General features: G+C 46.9%; 1 protein-coding gene across 18 annotated transcripts in view; it reads left to right on the forward strand.

Moving 5' to 3' along the window:
* The window catches only part of SDK1 (sidekick cell adhesion molecule 1), an 894,112-nt gene that overhangs the window by 781,182 nt on the left and 95,421 nt on the right, over positions 1 to 17,509 (forward strand). For all 18 annotated transcript variants that reach the window (XM_077907645.1, XM_077907637.1, XM_077907636.1 and 15 more), the window contains 3 exons: positions 5,728 to 5,843; positions 6,920 to 7,109; positions 8,903 to 9,001. In XM_077907645.1, coding sequence (XP_077763771.1) covers positions 5,728 to 5,843; positions 6,920 to 7,109; positions 8,903 to 9,001 — 405 coding nt within the window. The remainder of the gene's footprint in view (positions 1 to 5,727; positions 5,844 to 6,919; positions 7,110 to 8,902; positions 9,002 to 17,509) is intronic.

Genomic DNA, 17,509 nt, shown 5'->3' on the forward strand with positions numbered 1-17,509 from the left:
AATATTATGTATAGCATAGTGATCATAGTTAATACTACTGTATTATGTACTTGAAAGTTGCTAAGAGAGTAGATCTTACATGTTCTCAGAAAGGAACAATAATTTTGTGATTGTTAGCGACGTTAGCTAATGTTACGGTGGTAGTCTTTTTGCAGTACATAAGTGTCTCAAATCAACACACTGTAACATTAATCTTACAAAATGCTGTGTATCAATTATATCACAATAGAGCTGGAATAAATATAAAATAAGACTGTAGTCTTAAATTATGAAAAGAAAACATTAAAAGTTTAGGTAAAGATTAAGATGCTGATTTTAAAATGCTTTTTAAGAAAAACATATAGGACACAGCCACTGAAAATAAAACACTATGATTAGTGAAAAGCAATTTAGACACTGCTAAAGAGAGAATTACCAAACTGGAAGCTAGATATGAGTAAGTAACTTAAAATACAGCACAAAGACACAGAGACTGAAAACATGGTAGAGAAGCTAAAAGACATAAATAATAGAATAAGAAGGTCCTCTTTATACCTAATAAGACTCAGAGAAGAAGGAAGGAGGAAAGGAGAATAAGAAAATATGGGAGATAATAGCTGAGAAGTTTCAGAATTGATGACTGAAGAAAAGTGAATCCTGAGCAGAATAAATAAAATAAATCTACACCAAAATGCATTATGTTGCAACTGTAAAGCATGCGAGCCAAAGAGAAAATCTTAAAAACACTTGGTGTGAAGACATCTTATATCCAGAAGGCAAGACAATTTGAAGTGGACTTCTCAAGATCAGTGGAGGCTAGAAGACAATGGAGCACTGGAATCGTAATGGAATAAGAATAATCTTGAAGAAGCTGAGAGGAAATAACTGCTAACCTCAAGTTTTACACTTGGCTACATTACTTTTCAAGGATTTTGTTCAGAAAACTGTAAACTTTAAATGACACATAAGGATTAATAAAATAATAAAAATAGAAAATAATACTGTTTTGTTAAGTTTCCAAAGAATACTCCTATAAAACAAAGTAAACCAATGGCAAAATGCTGAGATGAGACTGTATTTTTGAAAAAAATCTTTGCTGCTGCCACAAAGCTCCCTTTACAGTGGTCAAGAGAATGCTAAGGAGATCACTCTATGCATAAACTCACTCCAGATGCTTTCTTCTAGTCCTCTTCTCCTCAGACAATCTTGCATCATCTCCTACCCAATAACTCTAAGGCGATCCTCTTGAATGATACCATTTGTAATATCAAGGTAAAGCTTTTGTATAAAAAAAAGGCATAATGTGTTTGTTTTCGTCTTGGTTGACAAAATCTAACACAAACATATGTACGTGTGGCTAAGGAGAATCATAACCAGCCTCCAGAATTAACTGCATTGATTTCATTATTGCCACATTGATCATTCACTTGATGAGAAAGTTTTTGATCTAGAGTAAAAATTGTTCTTGCAATGTAAGTTTTGCTCTATACTATCACATTCTTTCTTATGTTGAGGGTTCTGACTTACATTTTTTTTTTTAGTTTTTAATGGGATGTTTGTTCAATTAGAAGAGTTTTAGTTCTGCAGGTGTTTTCATCATAAATTGAATAATAGGGTTATTGTTCTTCATTTCTAGATGAGATGACTCAGACTTCAGACATTCTTAATGCTAGAAAAGTGAGCTCCTCAGGACCCATCTTAGGCTGTTCTCCCCCCACCCACCCCCACCCAAGAGTACTGGTGCTCAGACATCATTCCTCCCCAACCTGGGGCATTCTCTGGCACCCCTTCCAGTGTTGCTGGTCCTGTGGGGCTTTGGCACCTCCACATCTGAACAGCACTTCCAGAACCTCCTGCTGGGGGCAGCCCCTCACCTCTGATGAGCAAGCCCCTCCCTGTCACAGCAGTTTTGATGTCTTGCCTTCCCTGGTCCTGATGAATTTGAACACATGGCCTCCCCAGCGAAGAAATCGCCCCTTCTGAGAAAAGACCCTGCCAGGCACCACTCAGCCCTGGGTGGGGGGAGTAGGAGAGGGTGCAGGGGTGGTGAACCCCAGTGGTGGAGTGCAGTTGATGGGGAGAATGAAAGTGCAGACCTGTGTCTCATGGAGATGGCCACACATGGGTACCTACACACAGTCATAGGCATACAGGAAGCTGGTGTGGGAAGAACAGAGCAGAACATTTTGAACCACATTTAAATGACATTTCCTATTTTGAATTACAATTTGAGTTTCATGACATCCTATGATTTATTATGATATATTATAAGATAAATGTGGCCCTAAAAATCAAAAGACTGAGCAGTGAGGAATCCTATAGAGGAGTGAGAGCAAACGAAGGAAAAGAGAAGTGTTTTGATCAGGATTGTTCTTAATGAAAGGGAATCTCTGGGACTGCTCCCAGACATGAGATGACAGGTTGGAAAGGGAGTCGAATCTCCCTCAAAACCAGATAATGGGAAAGGTGTTTGTTTTGTTTGTTTGTTTTTTGTTTTGTTTTAACCAAATCTTAAAAACATAGGTCCTCTGTTACAAAATGGTAGATTGGTTCCTGGTGAGATTTGAATCCACTGAAATTGTCATCCTGAACGCCACCATTTTCTGTGGCTCTGTCCTTGGAGACCCAGCTGAGCTCTGGGTGCCACGTACAGATCACCCCTCTCACCAGTTGGCTTTCCTTCTCCGGGGCTGTGGGTACCCTTCAGGAAAGGAGTGCACATATTACCACACCTGGAAAATCATTATTATTTGTAGATCCACGGTGAGGACTGAACACTCATGGCGTCAAAGACTGGCCTGCAGGAAACAGTTATGGATTGGAGAGGCGGACCCATTGTGTTGCTATGATAGTGGCCTTTCTCTGCCTTTCTCTGACAGTTCTCAGAACACAGCACTGCTATCCTGAGCACGCAATACCTTTGGAGTTCTCATCTTACTCTAAATAAATTCAGACAAATTGTAGGTTTACCTTTCCTTCGTGCAGTCGTGACTCCTTTAATTCACAGTTGATTCGAGGCAGCAGTGTATTGCTCATTTTTTTTTAAATAAAATAAGCATATGTGTGAGTGATGTCCTCATGACTGCCATGGTGGGAGCCCCTAGCCGGGCAGGGAGAGCATGAATGAGCCCTGTGGAAGCCACCACCAGAAGACACTAGGGACACATAGAGGCATGGGTGGCAAGCACACTTCCCTTAGAGGGCTGAGTAAACTTGAAATTATAAAAATATTCTTTTTTGTGACACTTAGCTTCTCAGATAAAAGTGTTTTATTGAATGACTGGCAAACCAAATGAATGATTCTTGACTGACATATTTGGGAAGAAGAAGTGTATCTACCAGGTGTGGGCTGACCAGCATTCTCTCTCTCTCCAAAAGTATGAGGAAGACCCCTGAACCCTAATGCAAACAGACACAAACAGGTGGTTTTTCTGTTCTGGGGACATGCTGGTTGCCTCCACTGGCAGCCAGTCTAATGCCCGAGTCCTGAAGATGGTCATGTGGTGAGTAGCAGAGGACAGGACCACTGCTGGGGTGTGGAGGCCGGAGAAGTCACCCTGTCTTAGGGTTAGCATCCCAGGCCTTTGCCTCTATGACTCCCCTCTCTGGGGACCAGAAAGTGCCCTGCCTCACTTCAGGCTCATGTCCCCTCAGCAGATCCCTATCTCTGGGAACCACTGACTGTGGTGGTGACCTGGCCGTGCTTCCAGAAAAGGTAACAGGTGAGTCCTGGCACTTTTTTCCTAAAGACGGTATTGGTCTCCTGCGGCTGCCATAACAAAGCAGTCCAGACCGGGGCAGCTTAAAACAAAGATTTATTCTCTCACCATCTGAAGGCCAAGAGTTGGACACCAAGGTGTTGGCAGGGCCATGCTCCTTTGCCTACTCCAGTATGGCCTCATCTTAACTAATGACATCTGCAGTGACCCTAGTTCCAAATAAGGTCACATTCTGACCTACTAGTAGTTGGGACTTCAGTTTATGAAGGCTAGGAAGCAGCAGACACAATTCAACCCAACCCATAACAAAGACCAAATCACATCAGTGAAGAAAATCCGGAATCAAATGTTGGAGGGCAGCATTACTGTGCAAACCCTGTCATTTTATGTGTTCAGAGTAAATGACTGACCTAGCTACGACCAGTCACTTTGCTCGAGGAGGGAGCACTTGTGTGAATAAATGAATGAATGAATGAGTGGGTCTGTGGATGGAGGGTGGAGAGAGCCCCCATGAGCGAAGTGTTCCTGCTTCTGAAGTGTGCTCGTGCACTACTTCCCCCTAGTCTGTGGAGCCCTGGTGGGCCTGCGGAGTAGACACTGAGGGTGCAGGGTGCTCGGTAGCCTTTCGCTCCCCCTCCTTCCGTAGAGCAAGGAGATCATAGTGTTGTCTTACTGTCTTCGAACAGAGCCGCTGATCACCTGCTCATTATGGAGCCTAGTGATGGGTACCAGGATGGGGGAGGGAGAAGATGGGCTCCAGGACGTGTGGGCTCTGCTTGACTGTTTCTCAGATGGCACAATCAAGGCACAGAGGAATCGAGCAGCTTCCCCAGGTCACACGGCTCAGGAGTCTTGTGGAGTCTGAGTTTGCTGCAGAGCCCATGAGCTTGTCTCTTCCCTGTGAACACCTCATGACCTCCTGGCTTCTGCCACTTATTAGTGATGTGGGCAGGCCATGTGCCTTCTCAGAGCCCCCTTTTCCCCCTTTGCAGAGTGATCCCTCCCGCGGGCTTGTCCTGAGGTTGAGTAAAATACCAAATCCTATCCCATATTACTCGCCATGAAACGCAGTGAACCTGAAGTTTTTCTCCTCCTTTTTGACCACGGAGGCCCTGCAGGATGGTAGGTGGCACCACAGCCAGCAGCTGCCTTTTGCTCGGGGCATCACCTGTCTTTACCAGGGGACTCTGGATCTATCTTTTCCATCTGCATAAAGTTTAAATGGGCTCACAAGCAAATTATCAAAGCAAATTGAGATTATCTCGACTATAAAGCCTTTTAAAGCTTAACTGTTGTCTTTACACATTCTATCTGGACCATTGCAAATGCATATGACAAATTAATGTAGGTTCAGTCACATCCATACACAGAAGAGATAAAGACATCATCTTACGTGTACATGGGTCAAGAGGTCCACAGCTCGCCTCCACGGGCCCACCTTGTTGTAAAAAAGCACTCACTGGAATGGGATGTATGGAGCGTCCTCCAGCCTTGGTATCTCCATCTGCAGAATGGGGCTAATCACCTTGCCTTGCTGGGCTATTGTGGCTATTAGATGCAAGTGTGGATCTGAAGACCTCTAGCACAGGATGCACGCTTGGGACCTAGGAAACCTTCCCTCTCCTCCCCTTCATGATGACACCTCCTCTCTCCTACACCCCCAGCCCCCTGTCAGAATACTGCATTTACAGATGTCACTCAACTGGTGTCTGGGAGTGAGGATTTCCCATCTGAGATAAAAGTCTGTAGCTCCCAAAAGTTAATATAAAAACAGACCAAGCACATTTTCTTGCTGGGTGGATTCAGGTAAAATTGAGCTCCTAAATACCCAGGATTTGTGGAATTTGTCGCTAATATGAAAAAGATTTACATTTCTGTTATACCTCCACGGGCTTAATCTGATCACTCCAAAACGCTCAGAATTCATTGCTCTTTCAAAGATAACTTGATTGTTTGAGTGAAAAGTGGACCTTTATTTCTAGAAACCTTTGGACTTTGGCTACCGATCTTTTTTGCTCATCCTTTTCAGTTCCTTCAGCGGCCCCTGAAAACGTGTCTGCAGAGGCTGTCAGCTCCACCCAGATTTTACTGACATGGGCTTCAGTGCCCGAACAGGACCAGAACGGGCTCATACTGGGCTACAAGGTATGTGTGCATAGGCTGCGCAGGTGCTACCACATGTCAGTCCCCTGAACCAGCGCACTTGCATGGTCTTACGGACCTCCCACACCAGCCCAAGTTGTGATTTGCACATCTTGTGACTTCTCTAAACTTCATTACCATCTGGGGCTGAGGCCTGGGTCTAACCTCCCAATCTGGGGCTGAGGCCTGGGTCTAACCTCCCAAGCAAGGCACTGATAGGAGCCAGTGACTTAAATTGGCCTCGGCCTCTTGACCTGTAAAATGGGAGTGATCATGGTAGCTAGCTCCGAGGTTGGTCTGAGAAGGAAAGGGGATTTTAGTTTGTAAGCTGCGTTCTGAGGCTAGAACATGCTGGGTCGGTGTTCTCGCCTCCCTGCACGTCTCCCTGCCTCTCTGGGAGCCCTTGCTGGGTCCAGTCTATTTTTTTTAAAGGTCTTATTTATTTATCCATGAAAGCCACACAGAGAGAGAGAGACAGAGACAGAGACATAGGCAGAGAAAGAAGCAGGCTTTCTGCAGGGAGCCCAATGTGGAACTCGATCACAACCTGAGCCAAAAACAGACACTCAACCACTGAGCCACCCAAGGTCCAGGATCACAACCTGATCCAGGACAGACGATCAACCAAGGTCCAGTCTGACCTGCACTCACCCACTTGTGTTTTTGTTCAGGTGGATTAAAGCAGTTCTCCTGAAGCAGATGCCCAACCTCCCAATAAGCTGGGAACCCTGAGTGGGGCGCTGGCTCCTTCTGTAGGAAGCAAAATGTCTTTGTTCATAACTGAGTCCTGGTTTTGGGGTCTGCAGTTGGTGTGGCTACTGCTATGTGCTCAGATCTTGTAAATTATGGCTCAGGGGCCGCTCCCCTAGCTGCGGGCTGGGTTTCTCTTCTGGGGTCTGTCTTCCCCACAAAATACCAGCGTACGGAAACAAGATCCCTACGCCTTAAACACAGCTGTTCTGGGGGAGAAACCACAGTTGGCTGGTGCTAGCCTTGTGGTTGAAAGCCCCCATGACCACCGAGGCCGCTCCTGGCACGCTGCAGAGTCATGACCGTGGGCTTGTGTCCTGATGCTCCAGGTTCTGTTCCGGGCCAAAGATCTGGATCCCGAGCCCCGCAGTCATGTCGTGCGAGGGAACCACTCACAGTCGGCACTGCTGGCAGGTCTTCGGAAGTTTGTGCTGTATGAGCTCCAGGTACTGGCATTCACCCGCATCGGGAACGGAGTCCCCAGCTCTCCCCTCATCCTGGAGCGGACCAAGGATGACGGTACGGTGACGGTGTGCTTGGATAACCCAAAAAATCTGGATGGTTGGCATTTTTAATTTAATTTACAAACCACTCCCCCCCTTTATTTCAGTGGAGGAAAACAAAACAGAATTGTTTTTCAGCCACTGAGTGTTTATATGGCCAATTTCAGCCTGGAGTGAATTTTTACAGCCTAATTATGAACCTATGAGATTTTCAGCCGTAACTCTGCAAGAGGCAGTGCTATAAAGGCCCGGTGGGCTGGGGCCATAAAACCTACGGCCGCTCCTGTTGGCGGTGTCTGCACAAATCTGGCTAAGAACCCCCCTCCCCGCCTGGGTGCCTCGATTCTCATTGTGCCACCCGCCTCCATCGTTTGCAGGCCAAAAGGTCAATAGGAGTTCCCGCATGGAGTACAGTGTGTTCCATGGGCCCCCGGAGTGCCCCACACCCCTGTTTCCAGGCCAGAATAACAAGTACATCTTGATGGCTCTGTTTTTATGGAAGTCTAAATCATCCGCAAATATGTTTTTCCACTTTGCAGATGTCAAACACTTAAAGGTTATCTCTTTTACATTTTTATTGTTACACTGACTGTAGCAAATATCTTGGAAGGGAGGTGTATTCTGGGGGAAATAACTGCTCTCCCTGCCCCCCCCCCAAACCCACCTTAGGGATCAGAAGCTTCTCGCAGAAGTGGAAAAACTATCGATTTCCTTACACGTGTCCACTGAAATCATTAAATCAGCCTCCACGGGGCTCTGGCTGCTGAGCGGGAACCGTTCTCCAGGGAACGTTCTCCAGGAACCATTCTCCGTGTTCTACTGGGAGACAGCCCTAGTGCCGGGCTTCATTCGAGGAGAGGAAAGAGCTCTGCACACTTCCTGTTAGTCCTTTCCTGGATGCAGGGCCTCGGAGTGGGGGTGGGGGGCTGAGGTCTGAAGGGGCAGTGACCTCAAGGTTGTTTGCAAAACTATGCAAAGCCATGGCAGCCCAGGTTACACAAACTGAAAGTATAAGGGGCCTTAAACCTTGGTCATTCACAAGTGTTTCGTCCTAAAGTAGAGAATAGAAGTCACAGATTTTCCTTCTTCTCCCATGGTGCAATTATAAGCATCTTTTCCGCTCCCTCTTTTCAGGGTAATCCAGATGATCAGCCTCGGGACAGCACAGGGAAAGGATGCCACTTGAGGCTGATGTCAACATTCGCATATTTGTGCAAATCCATCCTGGCATGCAAGCCTCTTACCAAAAGCAAGGGTCACAGATTTATTTAAACACAAGGCTTAAATTTTGAAATACTATTCTCAACTTAATAGCCAGAGGCAGAATTCAACAGCCTCTACATGACTGTGACACACATCATTTCATCTCTGTATTCCACGTTCCCTACTCATTGCCTCTTATCTGGGAACCAGTCAGTTAAGTTCCAACAAGAAGTTCTGATTTATCTAACACCTGTTAGCAGGTGTCAAGCTCCAAAAAGAATTCAGCCCAGATTGGCAAGATCTTGGCCTTGGGCTTCACACACCTTGCACTCACAGGATTCCCAGCAGTTTGTGAGCACTCCTTCTGGAACTTGGACAGCAGATGAGATGGATTCAAAATGAGGTATTTTCTCAAAATCACTAAGGGGGCCACACAGCCAGCTAGATTCCAGAAGTCATTTGCAGCCTTGGAGTACCTCATCCGTGAACAGAGTCACCCATAGTAGTGAATGCTGGGCCAGCCCACAGAGTCCTATGTAACCTTGTCGTGTCCCCAAGTGATACAGTGGTGGCACCTGGATCACGGGTTTGCTCTACTTTCTCTAGCCCCAGGCCCACCAGTGAGGCTTGTGTTCCCAGAAGTGAGACTCACGTCCGTGCGGATCGTGTGGCAGCCGCCGGAGGAGCCCAATGGCATCATTCTGGGTAAGGAAGCGGTCGTGATTAAAGAGATCATAGCTCAGAGGGAAATAGCAATTAGATTGATTTCATCTGTTTTTATGACATGTCAAAGAGGTTAGGGAAAAAAAAAAAAACCCTGCCTGCCACAGCCCAGCATTTTCTATGCAAGAAGTGAGGACCCTCTACTATTTTGTGAGCTTTGTGCTGAAGTTTCTTTGCAGACTGAAATTTACATTTCGTTACCCCAGAATTTCTTCCATTTGTTCATGGTTCACAACAAAACCATCTGTAATTGGTCCTTCCTTCAGCTCCGAAATAACCAGGCTGTTTCTATGTGTATCCAGGAAACAGCAGGCTCATTTTTCACGGGAGCCAGAGACCTGGACTTTGCTCCCCAGAACCAGGAAGCATCCTCTGCTGCAGAGCCTTCACCTAATCTTTTTAAGAAGTTTCCAGGGTGCATTGTGTGCCCTGGGTCCCCGGGAAATTGTTTACTTTTAACATTTCACTTGGGGGGCCCCTCTGATAGCATTGATGAAAAGCCTTCATGTTTCGTAGTTCCCCAAAGGTAACAAGTTTTATTTTAAAAAACATCATCAGTTCCCTTTTATATTTAGCCTTTCACCATAACAAATTCAGGGCCGCCCATATGCCTAACACCATGTACATGGCGGGCAGTAAGGAGTGAATAAGATGGGCCTGTCCTCAGGATGCAAGTCACTCAGGTGCCATCCGGGAAAGGCACAGGTGCAACATGATAGGTGACATGATGAAGGCTTGTGACATGTCCCACAAGCAGGTCCCCAATTTGGACCAAAGGCAGGAGCTGGATTTTGCAGGGAGGTGGCCTCCCACGTCCTGGAGGAAGGAAAGGGAAGAGAGACATCCACTCAGCCAGATGGAATGCCTTGTGCCTGTCTGAGTATAGGCAGATCCAAGCCTGGAGATGTGGGCCTGGCCAGGCTGGGGACTACTGGGGATGGCCAGCTACACCACACAGGCAGTGCCCAGAGGCCCAGATGTGTGAATCAGATATCAACAGGCCAGGGCACCAGGCACGGTATACTCTCCAGACCCAGGCCAGCACTCCCATAGGATATATCCCTAATCCAAACCTGCAGCAGACCCCCAAATGTGTTAGCTTGTGTGCTGGGTGGTTTACAGTAAGGTCATAAACCTGAGCTTATAGGTAGACAGTAAAAATTCACCACTTACACCTGTGCTTCTGACGTTAGGCTCCTAAGATTCGGTTTGAAAAGGGTTTCATTTCATTAAAAAAAAAATATATATATATATATATTAAGATTTCCTTTATGTATTCATGAGAGACACATACACGGAGAGAGAGTGAGAGAGAGAGAGAGAGAGAGAGGCAGAGAACACAGGCAGAAGGAGAAGCGGGCTCCATGCAGGGAGCCCGACATGGGTCTCGATCCCAGGACTCCAGGATCCTGCCCTGGGCCGAAGGTGGTGCTAAACTGCTAAGCCACCCGGGCTGCCCCAAAGATATATTTTTTTTAAAAGATCTGTGCTGAGGCCAGTAGGGAGTCACCCAAGGACTTTGAGCAGCATTGTGACATACTCAGTTTTGCCTTTTAGATAATAACTAAACAGGCAAACATTTTTTGAGTTCTTGTTTCATGAAGATGGGAAGACAGGGCCAGCGGTGTCCCTAAGTTGTCTACTCGCAAAGACTGTGGCCCTCCTTCATCTGACTTTTCCTGTGTGATTTCTGGAGTTGCTAGGTGGGGTATTTTGCATGAGTATGGTATTTCTGAATTGGGTGAGCTTCAGAACTGCAGGTTCTTGCTACTTTAAAATCACAATGAGCCACCGAAGAAGCCGCTGCGGAAGTGTGATCCTGTCTGGTTGAGACGGGATCACAGACACCTGTTGGACCCTGCACCTTGTGCTCCAGGCCTGGGGTGGGAGATGGTCTGCGTAGCACGTGGCTAGGCCAGAGGTTTCCTGGGCACCATACGCCAGCTGCTGCCTCTTCTGGACAGAGCAGGGCTAAACATCTGATGATCCAGGAAGCATCACCAGCTTGCTGTGAGACAGGAAACATTTCTGGAGCACAAAATGTGAATTCCAACCTGTCCCAGTACCTGTAATCTCCAAAGAAGTAGGGTCTCCCTGGCCTGCTGAGGAGGGAGCGCCCATCCCCACCCCAGGCCTGGTAGCTCCTGCTCCCACTGCTCCCTTCTCAGCCTCTGTCCTCTGCCCTCTGCCCCAGTACTGTGGCTGGTGCTCATTCTGTGCCCACCTCTGTGCTCACTGTAGCCATCTTGGGCTGATAGGAATCATTCTAACAGGAGGTCCCCACAGGAGATGGTTGGGAGGCAAGTGAGCATTTCACATGTGTTTCTCTCTTACCATAGACAGATGTGTGCTGATTTTGTAGCCATGGCTTTGAACTACTCATCCCGGGTCCTCCTTGCAAACATGGGGAGGTTCTGGCCTCAGCCAGTGCCAGCCCACTGTGCTTGCCTAGTCCTTTGTCCCTTCTGTGCCTTTAAAGTCACATTCAATGGCATCTCTACCCACAAGCTCCCTCCACACCCATCCCTGCCTGGTGGTGCCAGCATCATCCCATGAGTCTCACTGTCCAAAGGTAAAATCTCATCACTTACTTTTAAGGGCATCTCTAATGTTTGTGCCTCTAATTGCAAAAAACACCACAAACAGAGAATTCAGACCACAGTGGAATAGAATTTTGCATCATTTACACCTAGAGCCATAGAAAGTCTGGTAATACCCAGGAGAGACGGGCTAGTGGGCAAACACACACACTCATATGCTCCCATTAGGAGTTTGAACCAGCACAACCATCCTGCAGAAGGATCTGGTGATGGCTGGGCAAGGTGAGCAGGCCTGCACTCTGCATGCCAGAGGCCCTTCCCGTCAGGTCTCAAACCTGGAGTTCTCTCACCTGTACCCAAGGAGAAGCGCACCAGGATGGTCCTGGCAGCACCACTTTGAATAACAGGGCAAACAAAGAGCCAGATACCTGCATGTCCATCAATCAGGCTACAAAAAGGTGTATCGTGGGCTCTTCACACAGCAGAAAACACAATAGCAGATAAAGTCAAGAACAAGATCTATATATATCAACATGAGTAAGCCTCACAAACATCCAATTGGGGGGAAAACAAGTTCCAGAGGAATATACACAGTGTGAGACTGCTCCCGTACATTTAACAACTCTATAAGCATTATTATCTGTCATTTCTGGGTCCGCGCATATAGTGAAAGTGTGAACTCGTGGACAGGAACTCAACCCGAATTGAGAAGGGAGGTTACCTCTGAGGAGGAGGATCCAGTGGGGCTACAGGACGGCTTCAACTTTGTCTCATCCTCTCTTGTATATGAAAAAAAATCCAATTTGGCAAAATCTCAAGATTTCTTCACTTGGTGCAATGAATATTTGGTATTTGATCTATATTATTCCCAGTATTTTCTGTATGTTTGAAAGATTTGTGATAAAAAAAGGACTATCATAAAATAAAAATAACACATCCACTGTAAACTTCTAAAAAATAGAAAATTCAAACAAGTAACAGGATGACCCACAATTCCATCACCCCAAAATAACATTAATATGTTTTTTCTTCTAATCATTTTCCTAACGTTTTAATTATAAAATATATCCTACTTACAAAGGACTCTCTTCATTCTAGCACATGTATGATGTAGAGGCAGTGAACTGCACGTGTCCCTGTTCCCCAATCTATGACAGAGAGCGCCAGTCCCCCCAAGAGGGTTTGGGTTTATCTCTCCTTTAGTTTTCTGTATAATCATCTTCCTAGAGTTAAATTTAACCCTTAAAAAATCTAATATTAGTGCTGCACGTTTTTAGATTTCATATAAACTCCTTTCATGTGTTTTTCTGTGACTTTGCTCTTCTCTTCCCACATCATGAATCTTTCCTAAATAGACACCCTGGCTGTCCGTGTCCGCACACACCCGACTGGGATGTGTGCGGCACCTCTGGCATGTCTGCAGCACACGTGTCCTGGTGCTTGCCTCGTGGAGCACATGTGGAAGGGTTCCCTGGGCCACACCCGTGAATGGCCTCATTGGGCCATGGAGTTGGCATGCTTTCAACTTTGCACAATGACACCAGACCATTTTCCTGAGCAGTGATACCAATTTGTACTCCCACTAGCATGTGTGAGGATCCCCATGGCTCTGCACAGCTTTGCCAACACTCCATAGGCTCAGAATCTAAACTTCTTTGCCATTCTGGTGTCTCGTTGTGGTTTTATGTTGGATTTCCCCAGCGGCTTCCCCAGCCAGTCTGTCAGCTGCTCCCATCCCTGGGCTGCCCTGGGCTTCATCTCAACCTCTCTGTATTGTTATTCCTGTTTCCTTGTCAATCTCTACAATTTCTCTGCCTCACTTCCCAGTTCAATTGTGCATTTAGGTTTTCTTTTCTTGATACTTCTTAGTTTTGAATGACTTAATAGAAAGATGTTTTGGGACATCTGATTTACTGCATTGCCAAAAGCAGACACTCTCTGTATACTTCAGTTACTATTTGGACTTCCACGGTACAGACACATTCATCCTGATAACATAGCATTTAAATGCAAATACATTAAAATTGAAATTAAAAAAATACAGATCATCTCCCAAATTGTGGAATCAGAAATAACGATGTGACTGATGTGCTTAGAGGTGAATCTTCACAGCATTTCTCATGATCTCCTTAGGATGCAGGCCCAGAAGCAGAATAACTGGGAGAAGGTGCTAGAACATTTCCAAGGTTCTTCATCTACATTTCACACTCTCCCTCCAGATACGCTGTATCAGTCAGCACTCCTGATGGGGGTGTCCACATGGCTTCACCATGTTGACATTAATGCTTTGTTTTCTTTATCTTGGCCAGTTTGAGATTAAAAGCAGAATATTTGGGGGGGGGGACATTTTAAAGTTTACTAGCCATAAGGGGCTTTTATTGTTTTTTACTTTTGGGAATTTCCAGTTGATGTTCTGTACTCGTTTGCTGGGCTGACATAGAGAACCACAGAGCATAAGGCTTAAACAACAAGAATCTATTTCTGTCAACCCTGGAGGCTGGAAGTGCAAGATCCAGGTGTGGGCAGAGCCGGTGTCTCCTTGTCCTCCCTGTAGCCTCCCTCATGTAGCTGCCCCTCTATGCGTGTCTGTGTCCTGACCTCTTCTTACAAGGGCACCTGACCTCTTCTTCCCACTGGACCAGGACCCTAGTGACCTCATCTCACCTCAATACTCCCTGTAAATCCAGTCACACCCAGAGATGCTCAGAGCTAGAACTGTAACATGGGAACTTGGGGCCATAACACATCCTTTGGCCATGTTTCTCTCAGAGACTTACCCCTTCCTTCGTGGCTCTCAGATCCATTGTACATTGGTGCCATCCAAGTACCAAGGGGCTAAGAGACCTGACCCCAAAGTCCAAGTCTGAGTTGGAGGTCTGGCTCCACTGTTTTAGAGCCATGACATGGAGTCGGGACAACTTAGCCCAGTAAACACCAACTAACAGGATCATAAACAACATTCACAGTCACAGGTGTTGCAGAAGTTCCCCCTGTTCATTTTGGCCACAGAAACTTTCATGTAGACTGCAAACATGTGTCTTCTGGTCATCTGCCATTTCCACGGTGGGTGAAACAGGTGCTGTCACCTGCACACAGACCCTATAGGCCGGGCTCAGTGTACATCCGGCCTCTCAGGGCCACTGTAGCTCCCTCAGCTCCTCACTCTGAGTGGTGGCCCCTCTTCCCACCCCAGACTCGCAGCAGGACTGAGGCATGCGGGAGGGTCGACAGGGCTTGGCCTCTTCAGGTTGCAGAGGGTGAGACAGAGTGAGAGGAAAGGCCCAACCTCACCATCTCTTGGGAGTTGATGCAACCAGCTGTTTTCAGGAAGCTTCTCTGACAGCCCCACGTGACATGATTCTCTATCCCCTGCATCCCCAGCCAGCATGCTCTACATGATAAGCTCATGAACCCTGAGGTGCTGGCTCTACTCTCCCCTATGTTGTACCATGCTCCGGACAGGCTGAGGGCAGTGTGGACAAAATTGCAGATGCAGTGTCCCAGCCTGGTGAATTTGGGCACATTACTAAGCCTCCCTGTGCCTCAGCTTCACTATCTCTGAAATGGGAACAACACTCATACTCCCTTGTAGGGTTGAATGAGTTGTACGTCAGGACTTTACGAAAACGCCCTCCATGTGGTAAGCACTCAACAGATGTTCGCTCAAGTGCATGGCTATTTAGTATTTCATCATGTCTTCTGGGCCAGTGAATTTCTCCTTGTCACCCAAAGCTTTGCCTGGTGCCAGCATCTAGCTGGCCCTCAGCAGAGGCTTGCACAGACAAGACAAGGAGAAGAACCAGGAAAGGCAGGTTGGAGTCAGGTTATGAGATGCTCCTAAGGGACATTCAGAAGTTGGGAGTTTACCTGTAATCTCTGGTGGTGGGGTGGGGGGGATCACTAAGAATCATAACCATTCAGGTAAGGAGAGGGTAGCATTTAAATACCTAGAGCATTCCAACCATGGCGAAGCAGACAAAAAAGTAAAATAGTGCTATGTCTGCCCGTAATGCAGAAAAACACCACATCTGAGCATCTTCTGTTGTAATGGTAACAAATGTTGTCTGGGTAACCTGTCACCTGGATATTATTACAGCTGGCACACCAAATCGCAGATGCTGTAGGAAGGATGAGAAAACAGTTTCTAAAGATTCCGATCGGCGTTCGTGGGCGAGAAAGGGAAACGAGACTTGCTTCACACCCAGAGACCTTAAATCAACGCTCCCACTCGGCCAGCGCGGCCTTCCGAGTATATAAACACCTCTGCAGCCCATGCTTTTGTAATCTATATCAAAACATGTTCTTGCATTTCCAAAAAAAGATTAACAGCATGAAACACCACCAGGCGCCTACGGGGAAAAACACTTGCTTATTTGCGTAAATATTTTACTGTGGAGAGCTTTTAGCATTTAGAGCCTGCCTTTGGGGGATGCGGCGGGAGCCACCTGAGCACAGCCACCCTCCCTCACTCCCTGACTACTCCACACTCCCTTAAATGCTATGAAGCTAACGTGATGCATGTGCTCTTTAAACGCACATGGGTCTGCCCTGCCACACACATAGCCTCCTCCCACCTCCACCTGCCTACTGATGGCCTAACATTTACCTTTAGCTTATTACAGAAGGGTGTGCAAGGACTCTGCTGAGAATTAGGAGCACAAGTGAATATAATCCATGTTTGCAAATACATAATTTTGATCCACTGTTGCATTTGTCCGCCCCCAGCCCTCAAGCAGATAAGCTGTAAAGCCAACAAGCCACACAGTGCCTGGGCTGGGTGCTCCCAGGCCATTCTGCTGCTGGGCTCTCTGAACAAGTAGTGGGTGCTGGCAGGGCTGTCACCACTCACACCCACCAACGGGCTGCCGAGGGAGTCAGCAGCACCATGTCCCACTGGAGGCCTTGGCTTCGCGCCCCTGAGCATCAGGCCCTAGGGACATGCCACTGAACAGGCAACTCTCAGACTGGTGCCTTTCGCTTGCCCCAGGAAGCACACAACCTGGGAGAGGCCAGCAACCACCCAACGCATTATATGCAGCTCCCCCAAAGGGCTCTGGGTGTCTGTCTACAGTCACCCCATCTGACTGAGGCAGCTGAGACCCCCCCCCCCAAGGAGGCTCCCAGAAACAGCAGCATCTTAGAACCTCTTTCTGCATCTGCTGCAGCTGAAGGTTCTAGAACTTGTCTTGGGCTTGAAACACATGCCCTTTCCCGATTCTGATTTTCTAGATGCACATTGTCTTTTCCATCTTCTGGGCATGTTCAGAGACAACATAAGCTTCTCTCACACCATAGTTTCAATCTTAGCCTTGGATCACTGTGGCTTGTACTTGGTCTTGACCCTCTGAATGTCTGTATTATCATAATTCACCCATAACCTTACAAATCAGACTTCACTCGGGCCATGTTTTCCTCCTGCAATTGATTCAGCTTGTACATTCTTTCCTAACACCCAGCACAGCCTTCTGCCCTTGCATTGCTGACATCCAGCATGCTAATGTTTCTGATCTTGCTCTAACTGTAATTATATAACTAGCCTTTTCCATCGCAACCCTGTTCTTCCTCAACATTCTCTCGTTATTCTCCACAATTGCAAGAAAGGGGTTCTCAGCTGCTCCCTTTTGCCACTTATGTACAGGAAGAGGCTCTCTTCTACTGTGCATTGAGTCTAGGACGTGGTAAGGATGTGTCAGGTGCCAGTCTTCACATTCTCCAGGCCACAGAATGGGAACTGGAGACTATCACCCTGATTTTAAGGCAAATAAGAGGAAGGTACAAATATAACCCACAGGCTGGGGGTTTTCTCCCAGTGGCTTGTATGGGAGCTGGAGCAGAGGCAGAGATGATGAGCCAGGTTTCCTGCAGTTGCACACAGATGACACTGTGCCTTGCTGTCCCATGCGTTGCTTTGGAGTGGCTGTAGGAAGTGGGCCTTGTTGTCTTCATGCTT

Source organism: Canis aureus, chromosome 8, assembly GCF_053574225.1.
Source record: "Canis aureus isolate CA01 chromosome 8, VMU_Caureus_v.1.0, whole genome shotgun sequence".
NCBI lineage: Eukaryota > Metazoa > Chordata > Mammalia > Carnivora > Canidae > Canis > Canis aureus.